Raw genomic sequence first — 22,907 nt, 5'->3', positions numbered from 1 at the left:
GGCAAGCCTTCATTTTCCAGGTTTTTGAATTTAAAAATCTCTTTTCATTTTATTTTAATTAGCCTTAGTGTGACACGTTACGTTACATAAATTTAAATCAACTTTTTTACTAATTACAAAAGTATACCTGAATTGAAGTGTTTTCTATACATTTTGATTAATTTGTGACTGGAAGAGAGATTTTGTCCGACAATGGATATAATACATACTCTCCATTTTGAAAGTCAATTGTGAAGAAAACGGGCAAAAGTATAGAAAAACCCAATTTATTTAAATATGCATTCAATATTCTCATTCTAATTGGCCAATATATCTGTTAATTGTTTAATTATAGTAAGTAACCTAAAACTGTTTGCGGATGAAAATTGTACACCTTTCTGTGGAAATGTCCATATTAACCTAATCTCTGTAGTCCACATGATCGCCTGAATTGAATTTTTGAGCCTGTAAAACTTGTATGAACTTAAGCACCGTCTGTTGTGGTGTAAGCATAGACTTCGATTCGCGTTGTTCCCGGAATGCAGCCGCCAATGCAGGATCATGGGATTCACTCTGCACCTGAAGCGTCATCTGTGTGTCAATGACACCAGGTGCATAATTAATCACAAGCGTTTTCTCCGACGACTCCTCCAGTGCCAGGACGCGAAAGTACATCTCTCTGGCCGCCTTAACCGTGCAATAGTAGGCCATCGATGAGAATGGCTCCAGAGCGGCCAATGTGCTGAGATTCACCACCAATTTCCTCTGATTGGCAAACACACGCATGAACTCACGATTAAGTGCCAGCGCCGAGAACAGATTAACATGATAATACTGTTCCAGAATCTCGATATCGCCCAATTCATGGGCATGCTTGGAGGTGTCGCCCAAAGTGCCAGCATTGTGGACAACAATGGCCCGCTCAAACTCATTACTGTCTATCCCGGAGAGAGTTTCATCCAGAATGCGGGCAAAGTCTTCGGACTTGGATGTGGCCAGTTCCAGTGAGTATGTGTGCACTGTCAGCTTGGGACGATCTGCCAAAATGACAGCTTTGGTCTGCTCCAGCTGCGGCTCACTGCGTCCCAGCAGCACCAGCACCGAGCCCGCCTCCTTAACTTGGCCCGCAAGCTGGTGAGCCATCTCCTGGCCAATGCCACGAGAAGCACCCGTCACCAGTAAATAAGTGCTTTGATTCAGATCCATAGCGAAAGGCAAATGATATTAGAAATAAATTTAATCACGGCTGCAACAGTTGGTTGAATATTTGTGACTGACTCTTTTCAAGTCAGCTTTCAAACAGCTTTGGCAAAAGCTTTAAATCTTATGTATGTATGATGTATGTACATATGTATGTGTATTTGCTTGTGTATCCGAGACTTTCATGATTTTATAGGGTTATGACACTTGCTAGTTTAATTTTTACGGTTAACTATCAAGTGTCATTACACAAATTCAAACACTGCCTTCTTGTTACACATTTAATTTATTTTTGCTCGTAAAAAAGAAAAAATGAAAATGATCTCTCGCTTTTATAAATGTATACATTTGTACATACATATGTGAAGCTACTTAATACATTGTTGCTAAATGGCTAAATGCAGCTTCAAGCATCGATTGAATTGACACCGACATTAAAAAGGTTATCGCCACATTTTAATGATAATTGTTATTAATTGTCGCATTTCAAATCGCTTAAATTGTTGCTCTATGCCGCTTATCAACTAGCAACGCTTGGAATGCTCTTGCAACACTCAAGGTCTCGCAGCACTCGCCACAGATTTGCTTAACTTGATTTTAAGTTATTTATGGCTATCAAAACATTCCAGTCTCTATCCATATGGATGTAAGCAATTGTAGCAAATTTATACATGAAAAATATATTGTTACCGAAATGAGCCTTCCTCCCTGGCACTGAGTACCCTTATGTTACAATCGATAGGACAATACCGATAGTTTTCGATGCTGTGGTATACATCGATACTACTAACGATTGTTGTGATTTGAATTTTAATTTAAAATAAAATATTATTTCTTTTGCTACTTAACAACAATTAGGGTTAATAAACTTGTGCATTATCAATGATTACAAAATCATTCAGTCAAAACAACACGCATTCATATATACAATTGTATATGTATGTAAATAGCCACAGTTCCTGAGCTAGAAATAGCAACGGCATCTATTACATAATTGTCGCGTTTTACTTGTTTTAATCACGGGTCATGTGCCTCTGTTGCTGTGCGAGCGATCGTGATTGTGTCTTATCAATGATCTCGCTGGCTTTGTCTACAGATTTATAGCATTTCATGAATGGTTCATTGGCAGATGCGATCGCTTACATAAACGTCATAAACGAGAGAGAGAGAGATAGCAATCAAGAATGACAAAAAGAGAGAGTGAAAGACAGATAGATCATTTAAGAGATTCCCCAAGCTGCTTTGTCCACTCAGTATAACCCAACCAACAAAAATGAAATGATAGTAGAAATTGTTTTTTTTTTTGTGTTTCGTTTTCGTGTGTTCCGTTTCCGTTACACGTGCATTGTACCGTTTCGAGCACGAGAGTCAGCAGCCAAATTTTATTAATTTCCATTTCCGTTTCCATAGTTCTAAAATGTAAGTCATAATCGTCAGCCATTTTGACGTACGCGTCTGCAGCAGTCCGTGTCAGTGCGATCCACATCCAGTTGCCAGGTGGAGGATGCACAAGCCACGACTGCGTTGCTACTCATAAGACGAATGTGTCATAGTAGTCCACATCGTGACCGGACACAAAGGAAGTCTCCTCCAGAATGTTGATCAACTTAAGTGTTGACTGTAGCGGTTGAACGCGTGGCAATTTCTGCCCTTGGGACAATCCGATCAGTTCCTCGGGATCCACAATATTGCCGTTAACATCGCACTGGATTTCGTGCGTCTTCAAAAGTCCAGGCGCATAGCTGAGCACGTGAACATCCGAGCGTTTCTCCTCCGAGGCCATTGAACGAAAGTACATGTCGCGAGCTCGCTTGCACGAGCACAACAATGTGCTGTACACCAGTGGACGCACCTGCAACGACGAGGTCACATTGATCACCAGCTTTTCGACGCCAGCCAACGCCTTGGAGTTCAACCAGAGCTGGTTAAGTGACACCGGCGCGTACAACTGACGCTGCACATACTCGGTCCAGGACTGCGCCGTCTGTGGCTCCATTAAAACATGGGTGGCAGCATCGCCTTCATTGTGCACGATGATGGTGCGCTGGAAGCCATAACCAGAGCTCTTACGCAAGATCTGTTCCATCAGCTGATTACCATTGCTATGGTTTTCATCCAAAACTCCAGTAAATATTTGCACTGAACCTGGTTTCAATTGTTCGTTCAACATTTGCTCCAACAATTTCAAATTCTCTTGCTTGTCGTCCAGTATGAGGGCCACAGATCCAGCTGCCAAGCGGCAACACAGCTCCTGGGCAAGCGTCTGGCCAAGCGGATTGGAGCTGCCGCTTAACACCAAAAACGTTCGCACCCTTAAGTCCATTCTTTTGGCTGCCATACTAATTTGTAGTTTAAATATCAAGGATATCAACTATTGATCAAAAGGAATTGCCTAAAAATGACTAAAGCTTCCGCTGCTGTTGCCGCTAATGTTTCGATCACTTCCGACTGTACAATTGTACTAATCCCACAACTGTGATCCAGACTGACAGCTCGGCTCGGTTCTAACTGATAAGCCGGCAATTTCCAGCGTGTGCTGTATACTATACAAGTGCAAAATGAAATTTCAACTTTGCCTCAGACTGAGAATCAGACAGATTCTGTTTAAACTCGACTGTACTCGTACGGCGACCACTATCTGCTGTTTCCTAATGAGTGTTGACGTGTTTCCCGCTCTGAGCTCGTCTTACCATACGCCGTACGCCATACTCCCGGATGGCGACGAGCAACAAGGGCTTAGTCAGCTCTACTCGAAGCCCCCTTTGTTTAATCTAGACTCGTTAATAGAGAAATTTCTATAGTATAAATGTTTTTTTAAGGAGTATTTACTTTATTCATATTTTGAGTCTGTTCTTTACGACATTTTAGATTCGGCGATTTTTTTTTTAAATCTTATCGATCTTATGCGATTCAGCCTTTATCGGAGACAGCCTTTTGTGTGCAATTAACATACTAATTCCGAATAAAAATATAGGCTGCATTTATTTATCAATAAACGAAATTTCATTACGTGTAATTAAGTTCTAAGCATTGTCTTTACTTTTATATGGATTTGTTTGTTTATTTTTTTTTTTTAATTTAAATTTAATCAAAGTGATATTTTCAAATTTTACATTAATTTCTATGCATTTAAAGTCAAAATATCTCTGATATAACATAGTTATCAAACCCCTTAAGCAAAAAAATAAAAAAAACATAACATAGTTATCAAACCCCTTAAACAAAAAATAAAAAAAAATGGGCTCTAATAAAAACGTTCCACTGTGACAGTTAAGTATTAAGTTCCAAGTAATACTTCTAGCGACTGCTTAATTTTTTTTTATAAAATTTTGTGTTCACCAGGGACGCATGCTTACATGAAAAATACCATGATTCGAGTTCATTCAATACTTTTCAAACTAAGTTTAAAGGGTGAAATGTTTGCTAATGTTGGCTTTCATTGAATCTTGCTTTTGCTACTTTCGAAACCTAGAAATGTTTTCCCCCTTTACCCCCTCTGCCTACGCCCCTGAAAGAAAAAAAATCTCTGATGACGAATAAAACTTCCACAGATATGTTGCCGTGCGCATCCATTGCGAACGGTGACCGTGGTCACTTGTAATTACCCAACGGAGACACAATTATACGAATGCTGGACACGCGCTTAGCAGGTGATCATCATCTGACTTGGTCATCACCTATTGTTTTTGGTCTTTCTATATTATTGATTAAGATTTGACTGCCGTGTTCCGGCCTAGACAAAGTGGCGCTGATAATGGAGTATAAACACAATGGGTCGAAACCAAAAAGCCAAAGATTATTACTATCTTTTTGTGGTATCCAATAAAAGAGTAAAGAAACTGCATGCAAATACTATAGAATAGGTACTTCAGGTACATACATATATTCCGATCTAGGTACTCTCTGATTTCTAGGGCATATATAGTTTACAAATTGCTGCTAACAGCAAAACTTGGTACGTTGACAAGATTAATCAGAGCAGATAATTACATCATATACAGATTAATTTATTTCTTACGCGTTTTTGTATAGAATACGTATTGATTTGAAAAGATCGCATATTGACGTCATTTTATACTATTGCAAAGAGTATATGGTACAAACTTTTTCACGAAACGATCGTTAGAAAATCAACCTTTTATGTTAAAAACAAGGCTGCAAACCGGGTCTGAACTGAACCTCGTAGAACTGGTTCGGTTCGGGTTCTCAAGGATCATGAACCGAACCTTTCAAATTATTTACTTTGCGAAACCGAACCTAAACCGAACCGCTTTCTAAAATAAAAGGTTCGGTTCGTAAAAAAATATAAATTACATAAATTTTATGGTTTTCTTTTATTACGCAATTATTTGAGACTTCGGATTAAAATAAGTCATATTCAAATCATCAAATAAATTTAAATAATCATCAAAAATTGATTTCTTAAAAAAAAATGTAATTAGTTTAAAATGTAGAGAAAAATGTATAGCAATAAAAATATTTTTTTGTGTGAAATTGAACCAAGGTTCGAACCCAAACCTTGGGTTCAGGGGGTATATAAGCCAGTTCGCGAACCGAAAAGATGTCTTAGTTTATGATTCGAACCGCAGAACCGAACCTTTAACAAAATTTTGGTTAAAAACTCTTTTGATATAACAACCTAAGCAACATATTATGTATATGGTAGTGGTTTAAACATCCTGACGAAATTTGTTTGAAATAGGTCCACTATATCATATAGCAACCTTGAAAACGATTGTTCAAAAATTCACCTTTGAATGGAGATAGAAACGATCTGTCAATTATAATAATTATTAAATACCGCATTCTACAAGAGTATCAAAAACAACTAAAACTTCAGCTTGAAAATAACCAAGTTCGATTCCTATACTAAATGACACTAAATTGCTTTAATAAATTACAATAATATATTGTATACATATTTATTTTAAGTCAAACAGTTTGTGAAAAACACTGCACAAAATATTATCATAATTTTAATTCGAAAATTGTTGCAAAACTAATGATTACGTTACATGTCGTGACGTTACATAAATTTCTCTATGGTTTTATTGAAAATTGATGTATAAAAAATAAATATATTTTTAATTTTTTAGTAATTAAAGAACTTGTATATCAGAATTGAAGTGTTTTTTTTTTTTTTTGCATTTTTATAAACTTTTTGATGCTGGAAGAGGGATTTTGTCAAATAATAGTTATAATCAGGGGTGACACAGAAATCGAAACCATCCGAAAATCTCCCAAAAATGTATGGAGATTTTCGGTTGGTTTCGTTTTCTGTGGCACTCCTGAATATATACTCTCCATTAAAAGTCAATTTGTAATAAAACGGGCCAGAATATACAAATTTATTCAATAAATACAGTTGCAGTCTCTATTTTATTTAAGTTTATGTGAATTTAAAACAAAAAAAGAATTTGTTTGTGGTCGCGGTGGAAGTTTCTGTGGAAATGGCCGTTTGGCTGTTGCCTGTTGCTAGGTAAAAAAAAAATACCATCTGCTAGAATTTCAATTAGTATACAAATCCACATCGCATATTATTGTTTTCGTCTGCATAAACATGAATTAGGTTAATAGCTTGATTTGATTCCTAGAGACAATCGCAAATCTCAGACGCTGACGTTGACCCAATTCGCTGGCAGCGACGGACAAATCGGGAGCACAAATAATTACGAGTAATCGCGAATCGTACTCGAATTGTTTCTGAAAAACTTTCATTGTTAATTTATTGAAAACAGCAGCAGCAGCGTCGACAGTGACAGCGGTAGCGACTGCGGCTAAGATAGACAAGCGCAGCGTTAGCGATACGAGTTTCATGGAATTTAGCTGCATTTGAGATGTTTTCTTTATCAACACACATCCCACAACATCCAATTGTCGCTGACTGTTGACCATTGGGTCATTGAGCACGTGCAGCCAGCGAGCGAAAGCAGCATCTAAGCATCAATTTGAACCTGAAACTGAATTTAAATTTAAATCTCTAACTTAAACTGAACCACAGCCTGAAGTGTTGACCCTGACGAGAAATGAGAAATGAGAAAGTGTCCCCGTGTGATGCCAAATTTCATTTAACTCGAATCGCACTCAGCGAGAATAGACAATGACAATAGCAACAATAAGACAGTAAGAATACGAATAATACAAGTACACAGCAAAAAAAAGTAGAGACGATGAGCTTTTCATCTTGGGTATAAAACGTGTGGGTCGCTTCGGTGTCAATTCAAACGTTTAACGAGCGCAGAGCAGCACGCGACTGATAAGAGAGAGCCCAAAAACCAAAAACTGTAAACCAAAAACCAGTAAACCCATTATCAGTCAGAGAACAATCACAATAGTAACAACAATAAATAAGATGCACGCCTGTAAATTGCTGTTGACTTTGCTGCTGGCGATGCACTGCAGCCAGGGCGTAAGTAACTGATCGCAAAGCTTAATTGCTGCAGCCCTTATCCATTATCCGCTATCCGTTATCCATTTGCAGCTGCTTGCGGCTTGCGTCTGCTCGGAGAAGGGCACCGATTACTGCCAGAGTTGCCAGGGTCCAACGATAGTGCGTCCGAAGCCGCGCTATTACGAGCCCAGCGAGGTGAATCTATCGCCAATTGGCGACAATTGCTGGTGCAGCAAGCAGCTCATCGAACCCGCCCAGCTGCCCAAGACCTGCGGTAAAGTACGTGAGCTCTTTCAATATGTGCACGCGTTTAACAATCTGTTGAGTCGCCGCATGCTCGAGGGCGCCATCGAAGCCAAGACATTGGCGGCACAACGTCTGGCCGAGCGGCTGCAGCGCATGGAGCATGTGAACTGTCACAAGAGGCGTGGCGTACACATGTTGCCACCCAGCTACGGCTATGGCTATGGCCTGTGATTAACAACACTCAGAACATACAAACATAATCTTCGACTCATTGATCAAGCCCAGTAACCATAATAACAAGATTAATTCGTAATCCCAGTTAAATACAGCACCATACAATCAAACAAGCACGCATACATGCATATGTACGTACACACACATGCATAAATCCTCAGCAATACCCTCTAGTACGGCTTCCTGGTGAGAGATTGGTGAGCTCTCTGGTTACCACTCACCACCCTTCAAATTACCGATCACCATTGAATTCACCACTAATGAATTCACCAATATTCACAACATACAGTAACCAAACGAACGAAACGATGCTGCATTAGTTTCGTTACAAAATTAAATTACCATCCATATCGTTGCTGAATTCACTGCATAGTTTTGAATGGAGAAAACACCAACAGCAACAACATCCACAACAACAACAACAATCGAACTATGTTTCCGCATGCAAGCGTTATCAGAGGCCATGAGTTAACACTGTAATAGGCCAACAGCAACAACGTTGAGCTTGCGTCATCATCAAGAACTGCATCACAACATCATCATCAACATCAACCTCAACATCATCATGATCATAAGCATAATCATCATCATAATGAGCTGCTTTTTTCGCTCCCGTTCTCTGTCATCGCTCTGTCGTCATTATCATGCCGTACGTGCGCGTAATGCATCAACAACAATCTTTATGCCTTGATAGAACTTGAACTCAATTCGATTCGATACCATCATTTCCACAGAAGACGCCATGCAAACCCACCTGCGACTGTCAACAACACAACGGCGATAGCAGCTGCAGCGGCTCCAGCACTAGCTCCATCTCCAGCTATGATAAGTGAGTAACTATTCGCGATCCCACGCATGATGAAATTTCTAAGAGGTGTTGTACTTACTCAAGACGTCCTTTTTTTTCGGTCCTACTATGCCGCAAAGTTAAGGAGTAGGGAGTATAAAACTATGCATCTTACTCTATTCCTCTCATTGAGCAGAAACAAATTTTATACCCGAAAAAAAGTAAATGATCCACCATGATCCCACGACCCTGTAATATTTGTATTAGTGATGTAAAAATACATCAAAACATTAATGAATCAATTTTCAAAGAATCGAGTTCTGTAAATTGATTTTCATGACCTCTTTGCAAAATCACTAAAATTTTATTGTTCCAATTTTATTATATGTCAGTTATATACATTTTGTGCAACGAGCAAGAAAGAGGAGCAAAACCTTTAATGAGTCCTAAAAATTGCATTTTATATCCAAGAAATAAGTTCGGTGCGAAAAACCACTTTTCACCGAAACCTTGCCACCGACGTTGAATTTTTCCATTCACATAACAAAAATGTATTTCATCGTGAAGCTTATGGAATAAACGAAATGCCGACGAGACCACCTATACTTATTTCATCAGGACTCTGAGCACCGATGCAAAAAAAAAGAACCGGTGGAATGTGATGTGTCCCAGGAAAAAAAGCTGACGCTTGAAAATTTGAAATTTCACGTGTTCAAACAAATTTTTATAATTTATCTTCGATCAATCGATAGCTCGATTCTCTTAATGATAATTTTAACAACTTGATGCACTGTTTGAACTTACATCACTAATCTGAAATTTTACTTTAGCATTGCATACGCCGCCGAGAAGTCACAGGATGATAGCTCCCCGGCTGATCCCATAAGCGTCAGTCTGGCGGCTCAGGCTGGCAAGGCTATCAATGTGCCCGAGGCGAAGTTGGCGTATGGGTTCGCCCAAAAGCCTGTTGATGGACAGCAAAAAGTGTTCTTTTCCAATGTGCCCGAGGAAAATCTCTTCAAGCTAAAGAGCGAGGTCATCACACTGAAGAAACGCAACTATGCAGCCAAGGAGGAGGAAGAGGAATATGTTGAGGAAGATGAGCAGGAAACCAGCAATGATGATGATGATGAGGTGCCGCAATTGACATACAAGCAGTTGGGCTACATTACCGAGCAGTACAAAAATCCCAAATTCAAGAAGGTCACCAGAAAATCATCATATGGCTCGAACTACAGCAGCGACAGCTACGCCAAGGTCGGCGACAAGGTGTCCGTCGATTGTGGCTTCAAGCCCGGACGTGTCACCTCGTACCGAAATGCACGTCGCCAGGAGCTCATGAGCGATACCTATTAGTTAGCTTACTGCTAATGATCTAATGTAAATATGGATGTACGTATGTGTGTACGAGTATGAATTAATTAAGGTTTAAAATAAACAAAAACAACTGTTTTGCAATTAAATTGTGGACCCTTTTCAAAAAGGGTTATTTGCAATATGTATGTATATTATGCACTATACGAGATTTTTTTTAGATTATATGTATGTACATTTTTGTAAAATATTTTTCATATAGAAAAATTAAAATTCACGGCCCAATCCGTTAAAATACCAAAAATACTTCTGCATTATATTTGGGATAAAAGATAGAATTGTTTATCAATTACTTAAATACCGTTGGAAGATCAAGTGTCACTCTTTCAAAACTGATGGATCAGTTTTGGTGCTGTTATGTCATAGATGGGTTGTATTTCATTACCTAGAAAAGCACGCCCGATAACATGCATAACTTTCAGATGAGACTAACACACACAAAAAAAAGACAATAAGTGCATTCAGTCAGCGATAAGCAATGAACGCGATTAACTGCTAATTTTATAATCTGCAATATTTGTATTTTTTTGCCCTAAAAGTATACAACGCATTTAGTAAAAAAATTAATTGAGCAACATAAGCAAATTTATTAAAGGGATTCCTGAAATCGATTTAGTTTTGATACTATGTTTTCATTGCAACTGCATTTGCATTTTATCAAAATACTACTACCTCATAGACTATAGTGGTGAGACAAAAGGGCACTTTTAAAAAATGCAGCTAATAGTACTAACTGTAGAAATAGTTGAAATATTGAAGTTTCCAACTAATATTTTATATGGTTTCAACATCAACAGCAACATTAATTAATTGTTTTCCAACAGCGAAATTATCTCTAATTTGTAAATATTTATTTTCCAAGTTTTCTAATGTCCCAGCTGTTTTGAAAACGCTGAATGCAAGTGTGAACATAAATGCGCAGCAATGGGGAAATCATTTAAGTCAAACCTAAATAAGTTTCAGGAATCCCATTATTGTATTTTGTTAGCGAACTGTAACGGTAAAAATTCAAAATGTATGTGTTATGCATGTGTAAATGCATCGATAGACCAATCGATTGGCTTACAGTGGAAGATGGCGTACGCAAATGCAAGCAGTGCGCAAAGCAGTTGTCGATCAAATATATTAACCAAATATATAATGTACATATTATCTTTTGAATTTAGCTGCCTCTTTAGACTAGTCCCAAGTCCAACTGCAGCTACGGCACTGAAATCAACGAACGCTGGGAACATGACTTTTGACAGAAAACATGGCAAGAGCAAATTGTTTGAAAAGGTCAGCGTGACCAGCAACAACAATAACAACAAGAATAACAGCCCTAGCTGTGAAAGCGAAAGAACAACAACAACTACAACAGCAACAACAATAATAAGTTAGAGCTACACAAGAAAAAACATTGTTCAAGTTCAAGTTCAGCTTGCCGCTTGCCACAGCAGACAACGAACGCTCCAGACGTGGTCGTTGGGTCTGCGTGAGAGATTGCACTGGAGATGGAGTCAAAGACGATATAAAGAATGCGACAGTTAAAGTTTTGGCTAGTAGCCAGATTGTCAGATACCAAAGCAGACGCCGTTTGATACCAATTAATATATACATATATAGATACACACTCGTATCCATCGAAATGATGCACTCGATCACAGTTGTGACCCTGGTGACAGTGATGCTAGCATCGGCGGCTCCCACGCCCGTTCAGGTTGTGTACACGGGTGAGGAAGGTTGTGCCTGTCCCACACAGCTTGGCTATCATCTGAATGTGCCCAATCCGAGCAAGCCGAAGAAGTACGAGGGCGGCGAGTACGGTTATCGGGTGGAGAAGCCCGTCCACACCAAGGCCAAGATAAGCTATAGCTTTGATTTTACCGTGGAACAGCCGCGCACGCCAGTGCCACCCAAAAACAAGCCAGCCAAGCTGTATGCCAAGGTGGATCGCGTTACGGTTAACAAAGCAGGTGGGTACAGTGTGGACAATCATTCCCATGCATTCCCACAAGTCTAACATATGCACATCTTCTTTGATAGATTGTCGCGCCGATCACAAGACCAGTTGCAGTTGCAGTAGCTGCTCTGCGGCCAAGCCAAGGTACGTAGCCCAGCAGTCCAGCCCAAATCCAAATCCAAATCCTAACGCGAATGCCATTCGTCGTCGTCGTGATCTGAGTTCACCTGGTTCACTGCTGCGCAAGCGTTTAATGCGCCAACAGCAGCTGGAGGAGCGACCAGCTCGTTATGTTAAGTTTTATCATAAGGATCTGGATGCACAGCAGCAGCAGCAGCATAAGATGCGTCTCTTTGGTTTGGTGCCGCTTGAGAGAGCGCATGAGACGTCCCTGCCAGCCAAATCCAAGTCCAAATCCAAGCGCAAGGCTAAAAAAGCACCTGCAATGAGCTCCAGCTCTAAGCATGTCAAACGTTGGTCCCGCTTCGGTCGTCACAAGCGCGACATTAAAGGGGAGTATGATCTGCTGGAGACGGAGCGCGCCAAAACAGATTTAACGGCACCGGAGATCATACAATATATGCCAGAGACACTGAATCCGAACTTCAAGCGTGGACAGTGCCATATGGGATGTGGTGCCATTACAGCCACTGCACCACCCGAGGTCACAGAAGATACCAACAGCACAGAGCAACCCGAAACAGAACAACCACAACTGGAACTGGAACGGGAACAGGAGCGGGAACCGGAGCAACCATCACTGGTCAACTCCATACCGACAAAGCGTGCTGCACTTAGCTATTATCCACAGCAGATACCATCGCCACTATCCGGCGGATCCTACAATGAGTACAAGTTTGTCGACGACTCACAGTTACGCAGTCTGTTGTCGACCACCTCGGTGCCCGATCCTCTAGAGCAAAACTCAACGCCACTGCAATTTGCCGGCGATTTGGAGTCATTTAATCGGCGCTCGTATTCAACGCCCGTACTGGGCATCGGCGGTGGCTATCCGGTGGAGCATGTGGCCGACACGCAGCTGGACAGCATAATATCGGGCATTGTTTATCAGCATCCGGATTATGTTAATTCAAATTCACAGTATGGCGGTTCCTTGGTGGATCCAGAGCCGATGCAAAAGAAACAAACCACAGACTTTCTTAAGAAGCTCATCGATGGTCGACTAGGCGGTTGGGGCTTCGATACAGCCACCGAGCCCGAATCGGCGGTCCGAGCTGATTACTCGACGAGGCCGTCCAAGACATATGGCTACAATAGTCACACTCACGACGGCTACAGCGTGGATACGTACAATGTGCCGCCGATTAGCGATTATCTGCGTGCCTGGTTCTAGGCCATATACTCATCTCATGTATCTGCCCAGGAACTATAGCCTGTATAGTCCTGGGTATACCATAACATTGTAATATAGTGCGGTTGGCTAGTTTTAAATAAACATTAAAATGCATAAGAATACAAAATACAAAGAAAAACCCAGAAAGAAAGACATAAAAAAAACAAACAGAAAAATTACAAAAAATAAATGGAAAATCATTGTGGCGTTTTTTTCACTCTCTGAAATTCGCTTCTCATTGCAGCTACGGCAACAGCGACGGTTACGGCTACGGCTACGGGCACTAAAGAAGATGACCCAACAGCACCTGCAACGGCAACGGCAACGCCAACAATAACAACAACAACTACCTACAGCAATGGGCCAAAACAATCTTCCAAATTCTGCTGAGCCAAACAAATATTGGCGAGCATTAAATTAGGCCACTGGCCCACTTGTATATTCTATCTGTATCTGTATATTTCTCCATCTGTCCGTCTGTCTGTCGTTTGTCTATGTGTGTATGTATGTATGTATGTTTGTAAATCTTATTTTATTTTTGTAATATTATGCACTTTTCAGTTTACTGTCCGTCCGTCAACTTTTCAGTCTTTTGTCTCCGGTGCGTTTTCTGTTTACGTTTCACCTTTCAATTCAGAGCTCTGCTCAACAAATGATTCAATAAACTGATTGCTCAAAATATGCTTATTATTATTATGTCTAATTATATTCACATTTGTGCAATCCAAACAAAAATGCATACCTTGTATTAACTAAAACCCGGACAGGGTTAGCTAATGAGTCGATTTTGTTTTCCAGCTTAAATCTTCGTCAAAATTTCTTAGACTTTCTGACTGATGTGGTATATACGTATACTCCTGCCGGGGTATTTAAATAATAATATTTTTTTTTTTGCATCATAAACTGAAGAACCACAATTTTTCAGTTATGACAGTCTTGAAGTAAGAGAAGTAGAAGTTATATTCTTGATCAGGACGACAAACAGACTCGATATAAGCCTTTCAGACTCTCCGTTTTTTTTTTTTTTTTAACAAAGTAGTTTCTTAAGTGATCTTCAAACTTGGAGCGGTCCGTTTTTACGCTTCAGGCTGGATTACCATCTCATATAGCTGTCAAATGAACGATCGGTTGAAAATCAACCTTTAGTGTGAAAACCGGCATATTTATGTTATCTTTTGGGATATCTCAGCAGTTCTTGCAGATTATGTTTTTGGTAATGGCTTATACTTCCTGAACAAATTTGGTCTACCATATCATATAGCTGTCATAAGAACATTTAGTTGAATATAAATTTTACATTAATTTCTATAGATTTTACGTCAAAATATCTCTGATATAGTTAGTAAACTATTTAACTAGACACTGAAAAACCGGCTTAAAATTTTATTCAATTTAATCAACGAAAACTATATATTATTTCCTGATATTTTCTAAGCTTTTAAGTGATGAATTTGGAGATAGATAAATGTTTTTGATGCGCTGATGAAATACCTAATTATAAAATTACTTTAAATAACCGCTCGTCAATCTTTGGCTGTGGTTCCACAATCGTGCTCTTTGCTTTTCTTGGTTTTGTTTAACGGAAGTCGAAATACTACACATTCCCTCAGTGTAAACTAGTAGTTATACTTTTGCTTTCACGTAGTTATTAACAAGCACTCTGTGCAAAAAGATTTGCCAGTGTAAAATGGTAAATTTACGTGAATCGATCATTGTTATCATTATAGTTATCACAAATCACAAATTATTATTAAATTATCACAAATTGCATTTTTTTCCTTCACTGTTAAGAGTTGAAATTTCTTAAAAATATGATTAGCTTCTTTATATAAATCATTTCAGGCTGAAAGCGTTGTACATTTTTCTTTTCGCTCGGCTATCTTTGGCTCGCCTAATCCGCGTACAGTTGCCACCAAAGAACTATGAATTTCATCCGGAAATGGCCGCCATTTTGAGCGTGAAAAAGCAATCATCAATGTGTAGCTTACTCGCGATCTTTCGTTATTTTTGTTTTAATTTAGATCATTGTTATGGAGTTTGTGATCATAGGCACCCATTGAGAGCAGCCAGAGCAGCTACAATTATTTTAGTGACCCTGGGCCAACTGACGCATCAAGATCAAGCAAGGTTGTCAAGCGCTCGCCACGATGATGTTGATGATGCATCTGATCTATCTGGCTGTTGATCACGTCTTTGATCGCGCTGGGTGATGGGTCGTTGCAAAACCTCACGCACCAGCACTCGACTATTTAAGTCCAGTTCTCTGTGGGCGCTGGGTTCAGTTGGTTGGAGTCGGAGCCAAAGTCAGAGGCCGAGCAGATCAGATTATATCCGATCCGATCACAACAAGCAGCTATATAATGGGGGCGCCTGCCAACTTCGTTTGGCTCCCGCTGCCGATGCTAATGGTCATAATAATGGCAATGGCAACGCTGGCAATACCGCAGGTGAGTCCCACCTCATTTCCCTCGAGAGTCGGATGACTAAATTACCATTTGGTCAACCCCCTTATTAGAGCAATGACACCGCGAGCAGCAACGATGGTAACAACAGTCCAAGTCCAAGTCCAATCAGCAGCACCATGCCCAGCACCAGCACCGACTCGGATCTGGTCGTTAGCGGTGACCTCAACAAGGCGGCACGCGTGGAGCAGATGAGCTCGGATTTGGATTCAAACTTGGAACCAAATGTTGCTGAGGGGGGTGCCGATTCTGATAAGGATACAGATACAGATACAATGAGCACGCCAAGGAATACAGATGATCAGTACGATGTTATCGATGTGATGGCCGCTAACAACGCTGGAATGGGGAAGCCCCACAGTACTGGACAGACCACACGCATCTATACCACTGGCGAAGTGAACGATGACTTCTGGCTGAAGCATTTGGGGGATGACTTTAAGCATGCCATCCATCTGCAGGTGGGAGAGACCAATGATGATTACAATCGCATCATCAATCAGACCAGCGACAACGGTGTGCATGAGGAAGTGCATCATGAGTATTTGCCGGGCGCCGAGCGTCCACCAGAGATGCAACAACCACAACATCAACATCAACAACAACAAGAACAACAATCAGTTGGATCTGGTCGTTATGGCCATCTCAATTTTGATGGTGAAGCGATGAATCTGAAGGATAATTATCTCAGGCAGCAGGAGCAACAACAGCGATTTTTACCACACAATGAATACACACAACAAAACACACGCTACAACACACACAACACACACAACAACAACAACAACAATAGATACCGAGGCATGCACAACTCACACAGACACACACACACGCACACTCACACAAACACACACACACACACATATCCAGGACATTTAAACAGACAACAGCAACAACAACAACAACAACAAGTACACACACGAGACAGCAGCAACAATCGACATTCAATGCACAATAATCGATACAAACATCTGCAAAATCGAAATCGAAATCCAAATCAGGCGGCAGGATCTAGACAATCGTCGAGCATCATCAATTCCAGCGAGGATACATTGCATGCGGCGCAATCGCAGGCCACGCCCACATCGGCTGCAACGCCCTCCAGATCCAGTTCAACGCGTCGCGATATCGATATCGATAATCCGCTGCCCTTCAAGTCCGCCTTCAATGACTACGGCAGTCGTCCCACTCGCGATCTCACCTATCTGCTCTACAAGCGCGGTCTCTGACCAACCCAATTAAGACAAAGTCTTCAATCTAGATTTTAAATATAGTACATAATATTTACAATCGGTCTTAATCGTAATAAATGAAAATAAGAAATATACAATTGAACTCTAAGCTTATTCTAAGTTCCATGGAAACAGTGGCTCCCAGCTTATGTGACCCACTATGTTATTGACTGTGTAACATACATATGTATGTCTGGTTTTTATTGTTTAATACATATAAAAATACTTTTCTTACGTTTATTATACATTAATTGACAAATCTGCGTTTAAATTTTATTTAACAGGGGGCAGACACTGTAAATAATGCAATTTTTTTCTTAATAAAAAAAACACCAATTGATATTGGACCAAGAAATAAATTATTCACACTGCAATCATTATTATTGTTTTTCGATTTTTTACGTTTTTCTTCAATAATAGTCACTAGTTTTGAGTAATTTAATAAAACTTAGACCATAATCATTCAATTACAACTTCTCTGTTAGAATTTCACCAATATTATTTGATATCCCTGTAATGATTAATGATGATATGGTCTAAGTTTTCTAAAATTACTCATAACCAACGATTATTATTGAAGAAAAAACGTAAAAACATCAAGTATAATCATTACCATGTAATTTATATAATGTAACTTATAATGATTACGGTCCCTGCCCACTGTCTCTCAGCTTATTTGCCACAGTAGATTTTTAACTATATTCGGTTTTTATTGCTTAACACATTTGAAAAATAATATTAAGATATTTCAAATTTGCGCTAAATTTTATTTATATCTCCTTTCTGTCAAAAGATAAAATAATTTAAAATTTTTAATATGTTAAATTATTGGGTCAAATAAGCTGAGAGTGTCTGTACATATGTTAATTATGTATGTCAATTGTGTCATTATTCTGTCACGAACATGACGAGGCAATGCCAATGAAATTCATGTTATAACGTTTACCATGTTTTGCTTACATTCCTTATATTAGAGTTGCTTTTCAAAAAGTTACCAGCTTGACGAATTTTGAATATGTACACATGTTAATTACTAAATATATTAATACGATGTGCCCCAAAAATGATTGGCGCTGTGTCTGCAAACGTATGCGGAATAAATTTCAAATTTTCATATTTTCAAGCATGGTACGAAAATATCACTGTCTATTGATAAGAGGAATAACGTAAATTAACAGAGCTAACCATATTCTGGAGCACTTCCAAATTGCGACTCGTTAAATGTCAATACTTGCCTATAAATCTAGATCTCAATTTAGCTTAACTATTTAAATATTCAAGATAAACTCATCACATGTCATATCTACATTCTCCACACTTTAAGATCTCACCAAAAGTAGTTAATTATTTTAGTTCGTTGGTACATTGAATGCCTATGTTAACATAGCTGTTATTTTAATTGAAATGTGGCAAGAATATCTATTCTTTAAGTAGCAACCTTGGTTCATAAGATTTTGCAGCTCTGATTTTTTGTCAATTTGATTTCCTGTTTAAAATTGTAAAGCAAATATATATTTAAATATGAGATTATGGATATGCTTTTAAGCATACTAAAGTAATTTAAACTGATACGTACACACATATGTATCTATGAGCAAATCAGCGACTTCTGAGATACAATATGATATATTGTACTTTAAGCATACATACTTGTCCATAAGCACAGTTAGTCAAGTATTTCTTTTGACTCAGAAAATATACACATACTTGCTTTATATTATTTAAAGTAGTTAAACCCAAAGGATTTTATAAGTTATTATTTTTAACATGCTCTAAGAACCATAAGCAATTCCATATGTATAGTATGTGTAATAAAAGAGGAATACAAAATCAAAATATGTTAATTTTACAATTTGCTGGTACAATTACTTGACGCACTGCATGTAACTATCCGTAAATAAGAATAATAAAAATAAAATTTTCATTAAGAATATATTTTTTTGCATGAAAAAATGTGTTAATTTATTAATTTTTCAAAAGACTTTCTTTACTAGCTGTATAAGACTGTATGTATGTTACTAGTATTTATGTATAACAAATCATTTTGAAAGATTTATAGATTTCTATGCATGATAAGATTTATAGTCAATCTGCTGAAAAAGTTAATGAAATCTTAAGTTTACTTAAAACTTGTTAGTTAATCACATTGCACACTATAAACACACTGCACTACGTGTCGCTCAGTTAATTGAAGACGGTCATAGCTTTAAATACACGATTTTTGACTATATGATGCTTCTTATGTCCAGTTCTATATTGTGTAAGAATGTCATATTCATATCTTGTGTATTTTTTTGTCGAAATAATTCTTGTTTTTACTGCAAGGTACTAAATTGTTAACTTTAAGTGCGTTTTTTTTTTTCGAAACGTTTTTTGAGTTATGTAAGTTTTGAAGTTATCCACTGATGGATCCGATGATCGAACCGGAGTGTGTCTTGGTGTTAAATATAAGTAGAATGGCATCTCCGACACCAGAACTCAGCTCAGCAGAATCTCGATTCGAGATTCAAGAATTAAGCGAGCAAGAACAATGAAAATCTACTCGTACACAAGAAGACCAAAGTGCAAAGAGACAAAACAGACCATCAACCGATGCGATGCGCAGAGACAACAATTTGAAATCGGAAATGGAAATCGGTGTTGTTGCAATGGCATCGCAAAGATCACGTAGCCGGTGCCGGGCCCGGGGCCGTGTCGGACTCGGCAACGTGAGTGCGATATAAATGGGCATTGTAGGTGCCAGACGTCGCTATAAAGAGCTAGCACATCGGCCATCCAACGAGCAGTAGACATCTGAGAGCTGACACACAACACACATCACACAACACACAAAATGCAACTTGGTCTTTGGTTTGGGCTTTTCGCCGTCGCCGCCGCACCGGTACGTTACATATCTTCAAATGAATCCCCAACAATATCTTATTCGATATATATTTTTTGCTCTTTCCGATCTGTGATCTGTAGCTGGTGAGCGCTAATTACGGTTCATCAGGTGGTGCCGGTGGTCAGATTCAGTATCTGCCCGGAGGTCCATCGGCCGGTCTGGAGGAGTATGTGAATGCAGCCACTGGCGGCAATCAGCCATCGTCGAACCAACTGACGGCTCAGGCCGAGATTCAGCCATCCGCCGAGGAGGCCCGTCGTCTGGGACGCGTGCAAGCTCAACTGCATGCACTCAACTCCAATCCCACGTACCAGAAGCTGAAGAACTCCGAGGATATTGCCGAGTCGCTGGCTGAGAACAATCTGGCTAGCAACATCCGTCAGGGCAAAATCAGTGTTGTCTCTCCCCAGTTTGTGGATCAGCATCTGTTCCGTTCCCTGTTGGTGCCATCTGGCCGCAACAACCATCAGGTGATTGCCACACAGCCCCTGCCACCAATCATTGTGCACCAGCCAGGCGCACCACCAGCCCATGTGAACAGCGGCCCACCGACTGTGGTGCGCGGCAATCCCGTCATCTATCAAGTCAAGCCTTCGGTCATTTACCAGCAGGAGGTGATCAACAAGGTGCCCACTCCTTTGAGCCTCAACCCTGTCTACGTCAAGGTGTACAAGCCAGGCAAGAAGATCGAGGCTCCTTTGGCCCCAGTCGTTGCCCCCGTCTACAATCAGCCCCAATCCTATGGCAACTCTGGTGATCATCATCATCATCATCATCAGTCCGCTGCCAACGGCGCTTCCAGCTCCGACAGCTATGCCGCCGGCGCTGATTCTCCTCTGTACGCCAGCCCAGCGCCCTATGGCTCCCCAAGCTATTAAGCACTGCAGACGGAGCAGCAGTCCTGCCCACCTGGCGGATGATTAATTTACAAATTTGTTTTTTTAATGCAAATAAAAAATGCCTAAAATATATATGACAATTGTTTGATTTTAAATTATTACCTTACTCGTATTTAGAACTAATTATCTCAATATTTCAATTTATTCATTATCATTGGCACAACATTATTCATTTTCGTATTTACCAGCTTCTTGTATTAATAACTTTTGATGTATTTATTTCGAAAGTGTAGAGAACATATTGAAAACATAGAGAACAACTGGGCCAAGGTCAAAGACCGTTACAATAATTCGACTTTTCGGCATATTAAGCTCGTTCAGTTTTAACTGAGTTTTAGGAATTCCGCTAGCGTTTGCATTTTTTTTTGGAAGTGAGCGTGAACATTGTAGTGTGCCGAAAAAGGAAGAGCTTTAATAAAATATAAAATGCATACTTGATGGTCATATATATAAATAATGAGAAATTTACACTTATTTAAGTATTGGATGTTTAATTGCTTACAAAATTATATACCTATCATTTTTAACTTAGCTGAGATATTTGTAATTTTTTCATGAAGGGATAGAAATGAACAATATTTGTAATAACTGATTTATTACTAAGAAATAGCTCTTTAAAATATTGAAAACTATTTTTCTTAATGCAGCTTAAGTTTTCAGATTCTTTAGTATTCTACAAACATTTACAATTAGATTTAAAAAAAAAATGTAACAATATTAAGCTAAAAAATCCAACGATAAGCATATTAAAACGAAGCAGAAATTACAAATAAAAGAAAATATTTTTAATTTAAAGAGTTCTTTCATATCTTTCTTGTTCCTCAAACTAAAAATTATAAGCATTTTGAGTTAGCCGAACTGGATCAAAAATTAATCTTTATAATTATCTACCTCTCGAGTCAAAGTCCGATGATTTAAAAAAAAAAAGGTTTGCTGCGGTAAATTTCCAATCTATAATCTAGCTTGATTGTAATAAAGTAAAAATAATAACAAAGGAATCATAATGATTATGACAGTTATAGTCTTTAAAAAATTAGCATTATTTACATATATATATTCAAGTTTTAAACGCTTTTAATATGAGAAAATAAATGGGACACAGTTTATTATTACATTTAAATATTTAAGTTTTTATCGTTATTTAATAATTTTATTTCAATTTTTATACCTATATCGTTATGTCAACTGTTTATAGTTTGACAATAAATAAAAAATCACCGAATTATACCAAAATCTTGTTCATGAATTCTATTAAAATTCTCCAAATTATTGAAAACTTGCAGCTTTGATAACATTATGAGAGTCGTACATATCTTCAAATCTTATGGGAGGTCGAAAAAGTAATTAGGATGTAGAATGATTTACATACATTCTTGAGGTTGATGAAAGCAAGTGAAGTAGCGAAAATCAGTTGGAATTGTATCGACATGGATTTACATTAAATCGATTCGAATTAAATCAAATCACAGAGAGCTCTCAATGCGGAACTGGTTGTCAGCCATTTGGCAATCGCAATCTGCGCAGACGAGTACGAATATTATTCAGAAAAACCTCGATATGGCTTATGGCTGATGGCTTATGTGACAGGGCGCAATGCAACGAGATGGCAGCTGTGGATTAATTGTTATTGTTATTGTTAATGCTTTCTACGTAACTCGTCGAGATATGCGCGACGAGATGCGTGCAAGCAATCAGCATTTGGCCATGTTCGTAAGCTGGTGTGGGCCACACAACAACAATGTGAACAACAAGTACAACTGCAACAGCAACAGCAACAGCAAACACAACAACAACAACAACAATGTGACCAATGTGGCTGGAGCGGAACAGCGGCAAACCGGCAGCAAACACTGTCAGCGAACCGGGCCAAATGTCACGTAGCATGTGGCAAGCGGTCAGTGGCAGCATATTTAAAGAAATCTC

The 22,907-nt window shown here is 39.0% G+C and overlaps 6 protein-coding genes across 8 annotated transcripts; 4 read left to right on the top strand and 2 right to left on the bottom strand.

Moving 5' to 3' along the window:
* Window positions 1–161: 161 nt before the first annotated feature.
* LOC117793452 (sepiapterin reductase) lies at window positions 162–1,278 on the bottom strand. Its single transcript, XM_034633765.1, has one exon. It carries the CDS (start codon window positions 1,183–1,185, stop codon window positions 400–402), a length of 786 nt encoding a protein of 261 aa, XP_034489656.1. The 5' UTR covers window positions 1,186–1,278; the 3' UTR covers window positions 162–399.
* Window positions 1,279–2,473: 1,195 nt separating this feature from the next.
* On the bottom strand, window positions 2,474–3,655 carry LOC117793483 (sepiapterin reductase). Its single transcript, XM_034633805.1, has one exon. The coding sequence runs from the start codon at window positions 3,515–3,517 to the stop codon at window positions 2,711–2,713; it is 807 nt and encodes a 268-aa protein (XP_034489696.1). The 5' UTR covers window positions 3,518–3,655; the 3' UTR covers window positions 2,474–2,710.
* A 3,728-nt stretch (window positions 3,656–7,383) lies between these two features.
* Window positions 7,384–10,300, top strand: LOC117793742. 2 transcript variants are annotated; one of them, XM_034634126.1, is made up of 4 exons: window positions 7,384–7,588; window positions 7,661–8,002; window positions 8,788–8,879; window positions 9,668–10,300. In XM_034634126.1, the coding sequence occupies exons 1-4, from the start codon at window positions 7,532–7,534 to the stop codon at window positions 10,191–10,193; spliced, it is 1,017 nt and encodes a 338-aa protein (XP_034490017.1). In that variant the 5' UTR covers window positions 7,384–7,531; the 3' UTR covers window positions 10,194–10,300. The 2 variants fall into 2 exon arrangements, with proteins under 2 accessions (XP_034490017.1, XP_034490018.1); XM_034634127.1 differs by having other exon boundaries at window positions 7,385–7,588; window positions 7,661–7,849; window positions 8,785–8,879.
* Window positions 10,301–11,757: 1,457 nt separating this feature from the next.
* Window positions 11,758–14,186, top strand: LOC117793741. Of its 2 annotated transcripts, XM_034634124.1 has the most exons (3): window positions 11,758–12,166; window positions 12,237–12,297; window positions 13,752–14,186. In XM_034634124.1, the coding sequence occupies exons 1-3, from the start codon at window positions 11,839–11,841 to the stop codon at window positions 13,792–13,794; spliced, it is 432 nt and encodes a 143-aa protein (XP_034490015.1). In that variant the 5' UTR covers window positions 11,758–11,838; the 3' UTR covers window positions 13,795–14,186. The 2 variants fall into 2 exon arrangements, with proteins under 2 accessions (XP_034490015.1, XP_034490014.1); XM_034634123.1 differs by lacking the exon at window positions 13,752–14,186 and having other exon boundaries at window positions 11,761–12,166; window positions 12,237–13,636.
* A 1,592-nt stretch (window positions 14,187–15,778) lies between these two features.
* Window positions 15,779–17,304, top strand: LOC117793987 (protein kinase 4). The gene is made up of 3 exons (XM_034634452.1): window positions 15,779–15,954; window positions 16,023–16,727; window positions 16,863–17,304. The coding sequence occupies exons 1-3, from the start codon at window positions 15,868–15,870 to the stop codon at window positions 17,196–17,198; spliced, it is 1,128 nt and encodes a 375-aa protein (XP_034490343.1). The 5' UTR covers window positions 15,779–15,867; the 3' UTR covers window positions 17,199–17,304.
* A 2,660-nt stretch (window positions 17,305–19,964) lies between these two features.
* Window positions 19,965–21,056, top strand: LOC117794198 (chorion protein S36). The gene is made up of 2 exons (XM_034634731.1): window positions 19,965–20,082; window positions 20,166–21,056. The coding sequence occupies exons 1-2, from the start codon at window positions 20,035–20,037 to the stop codon at window positions 20,961–20,963; spliced, it is 846 nt and encodes a 281-aa protein (XP_034490622.1). The 5' UTR covers window positions 19,965–20,034; the 3' UTR covers window positions 20,964–21,056.
* Window positions 21,057–22,907: the final 1,851 nt, after the last annotated feature.

This window comes from Drosophila innubila, chromosome X (genome assembly GCF_004354385.1).
Source record: "Drosophila innubila isolate TH190305 chromosome X, UK_Dinn_1.0, whole genome shotgun sequence".
Classification (NCBI taxonomy): Eukaryota; Metazoa; Arthropoda; class Insecta; order Diptera; family Drosophilidae; genus Drosophila; species Drosophila innubila.
Note: the sequence above shows the minus strand (reverse complement) of the source record. Positions and strands in the feature narration are given on the sequence as shown.

Coding starts and splice junctions, on each gene's coding strand:
- LOC117793452 (XM_034633765.1), bottom strand. CDS start 1,185: ATGGATCTGAATCAAAGCACTTATTTACTGGTGACGGGTGCTTCTCGT.
- LOC117793483 (XM_034633805.1), bottom strand. CDS start 3,517: ATGGCAGCCAAAAGAATGGACTTAAGGGTGCGAACGTTTTTGGTGTTA.
- LOC117793742 (XM_034634126.1), top strand. CDS start 7,532: ATGCACGCCTGTAAATTGCTGTTGACTTTGCTGCTGGCGATGCACTGC. Junction 7,589..7,660: donor CGATGCACTGCAGCCAGGGC/GTAAGTAACTGA, acceptor ATCCATTTGCAG/CTGCTTGCGGCTTGCGTCTG. Junction 8,880..9,667: donor TCCATCTCCAGCTATGATAA/GTGAGTAACTAT, acceptor ATTTTACTTTAG/CATTGCATACGCCGCCGAGA.
- LOC117793741 (XM_034634123.1), top strand. CDS start 11,839: ATGATGCACTCGATCACAGTTGTGACCCTGGTGACAGTGATGCTAGCA. Junction 12,167..12,236: donor CGTTACGGTTAACAAAGCAG/GTGGGTACAGTG, acceptor CTTCTTTGATAG/ATTGTCGCGCCGATCACAAG.
- LOC117793987 (XM_034634452.1), top strand. CDS start 15,868: ATGGGGGCGCCTGCCAACTTCGTTTGGCTCCCGCTGCCGATGCTAATG. Junction 15,955..16,022: donor CAACGCTGGCAATACCGCAG/GTGAGTCCCACC, acceptor CCCCCTTATTAG/AGCAATGACACCGCGAGCAG. Junction 16,728..16,862: donor AACAAAACACACGCTACAAC/ACACACAACACA, acceptor AGACAACAGCAA/CAACAACAACAACAACAAGT.
- LOC117794198 (XM_034634731.1), top strand. CDS start 20,035: ATGCAACTTGGTCTTTGGTTTGGGCTTTTCGCCGTCGCCGCCGCACCG. Junction 20,083..20,165: donor TCGCCGTCGCCGCCGCACCG/GTACGTTACATA, acceptor TGTGATCTGTAG/CTGGTGAGCGCTAATTACGG.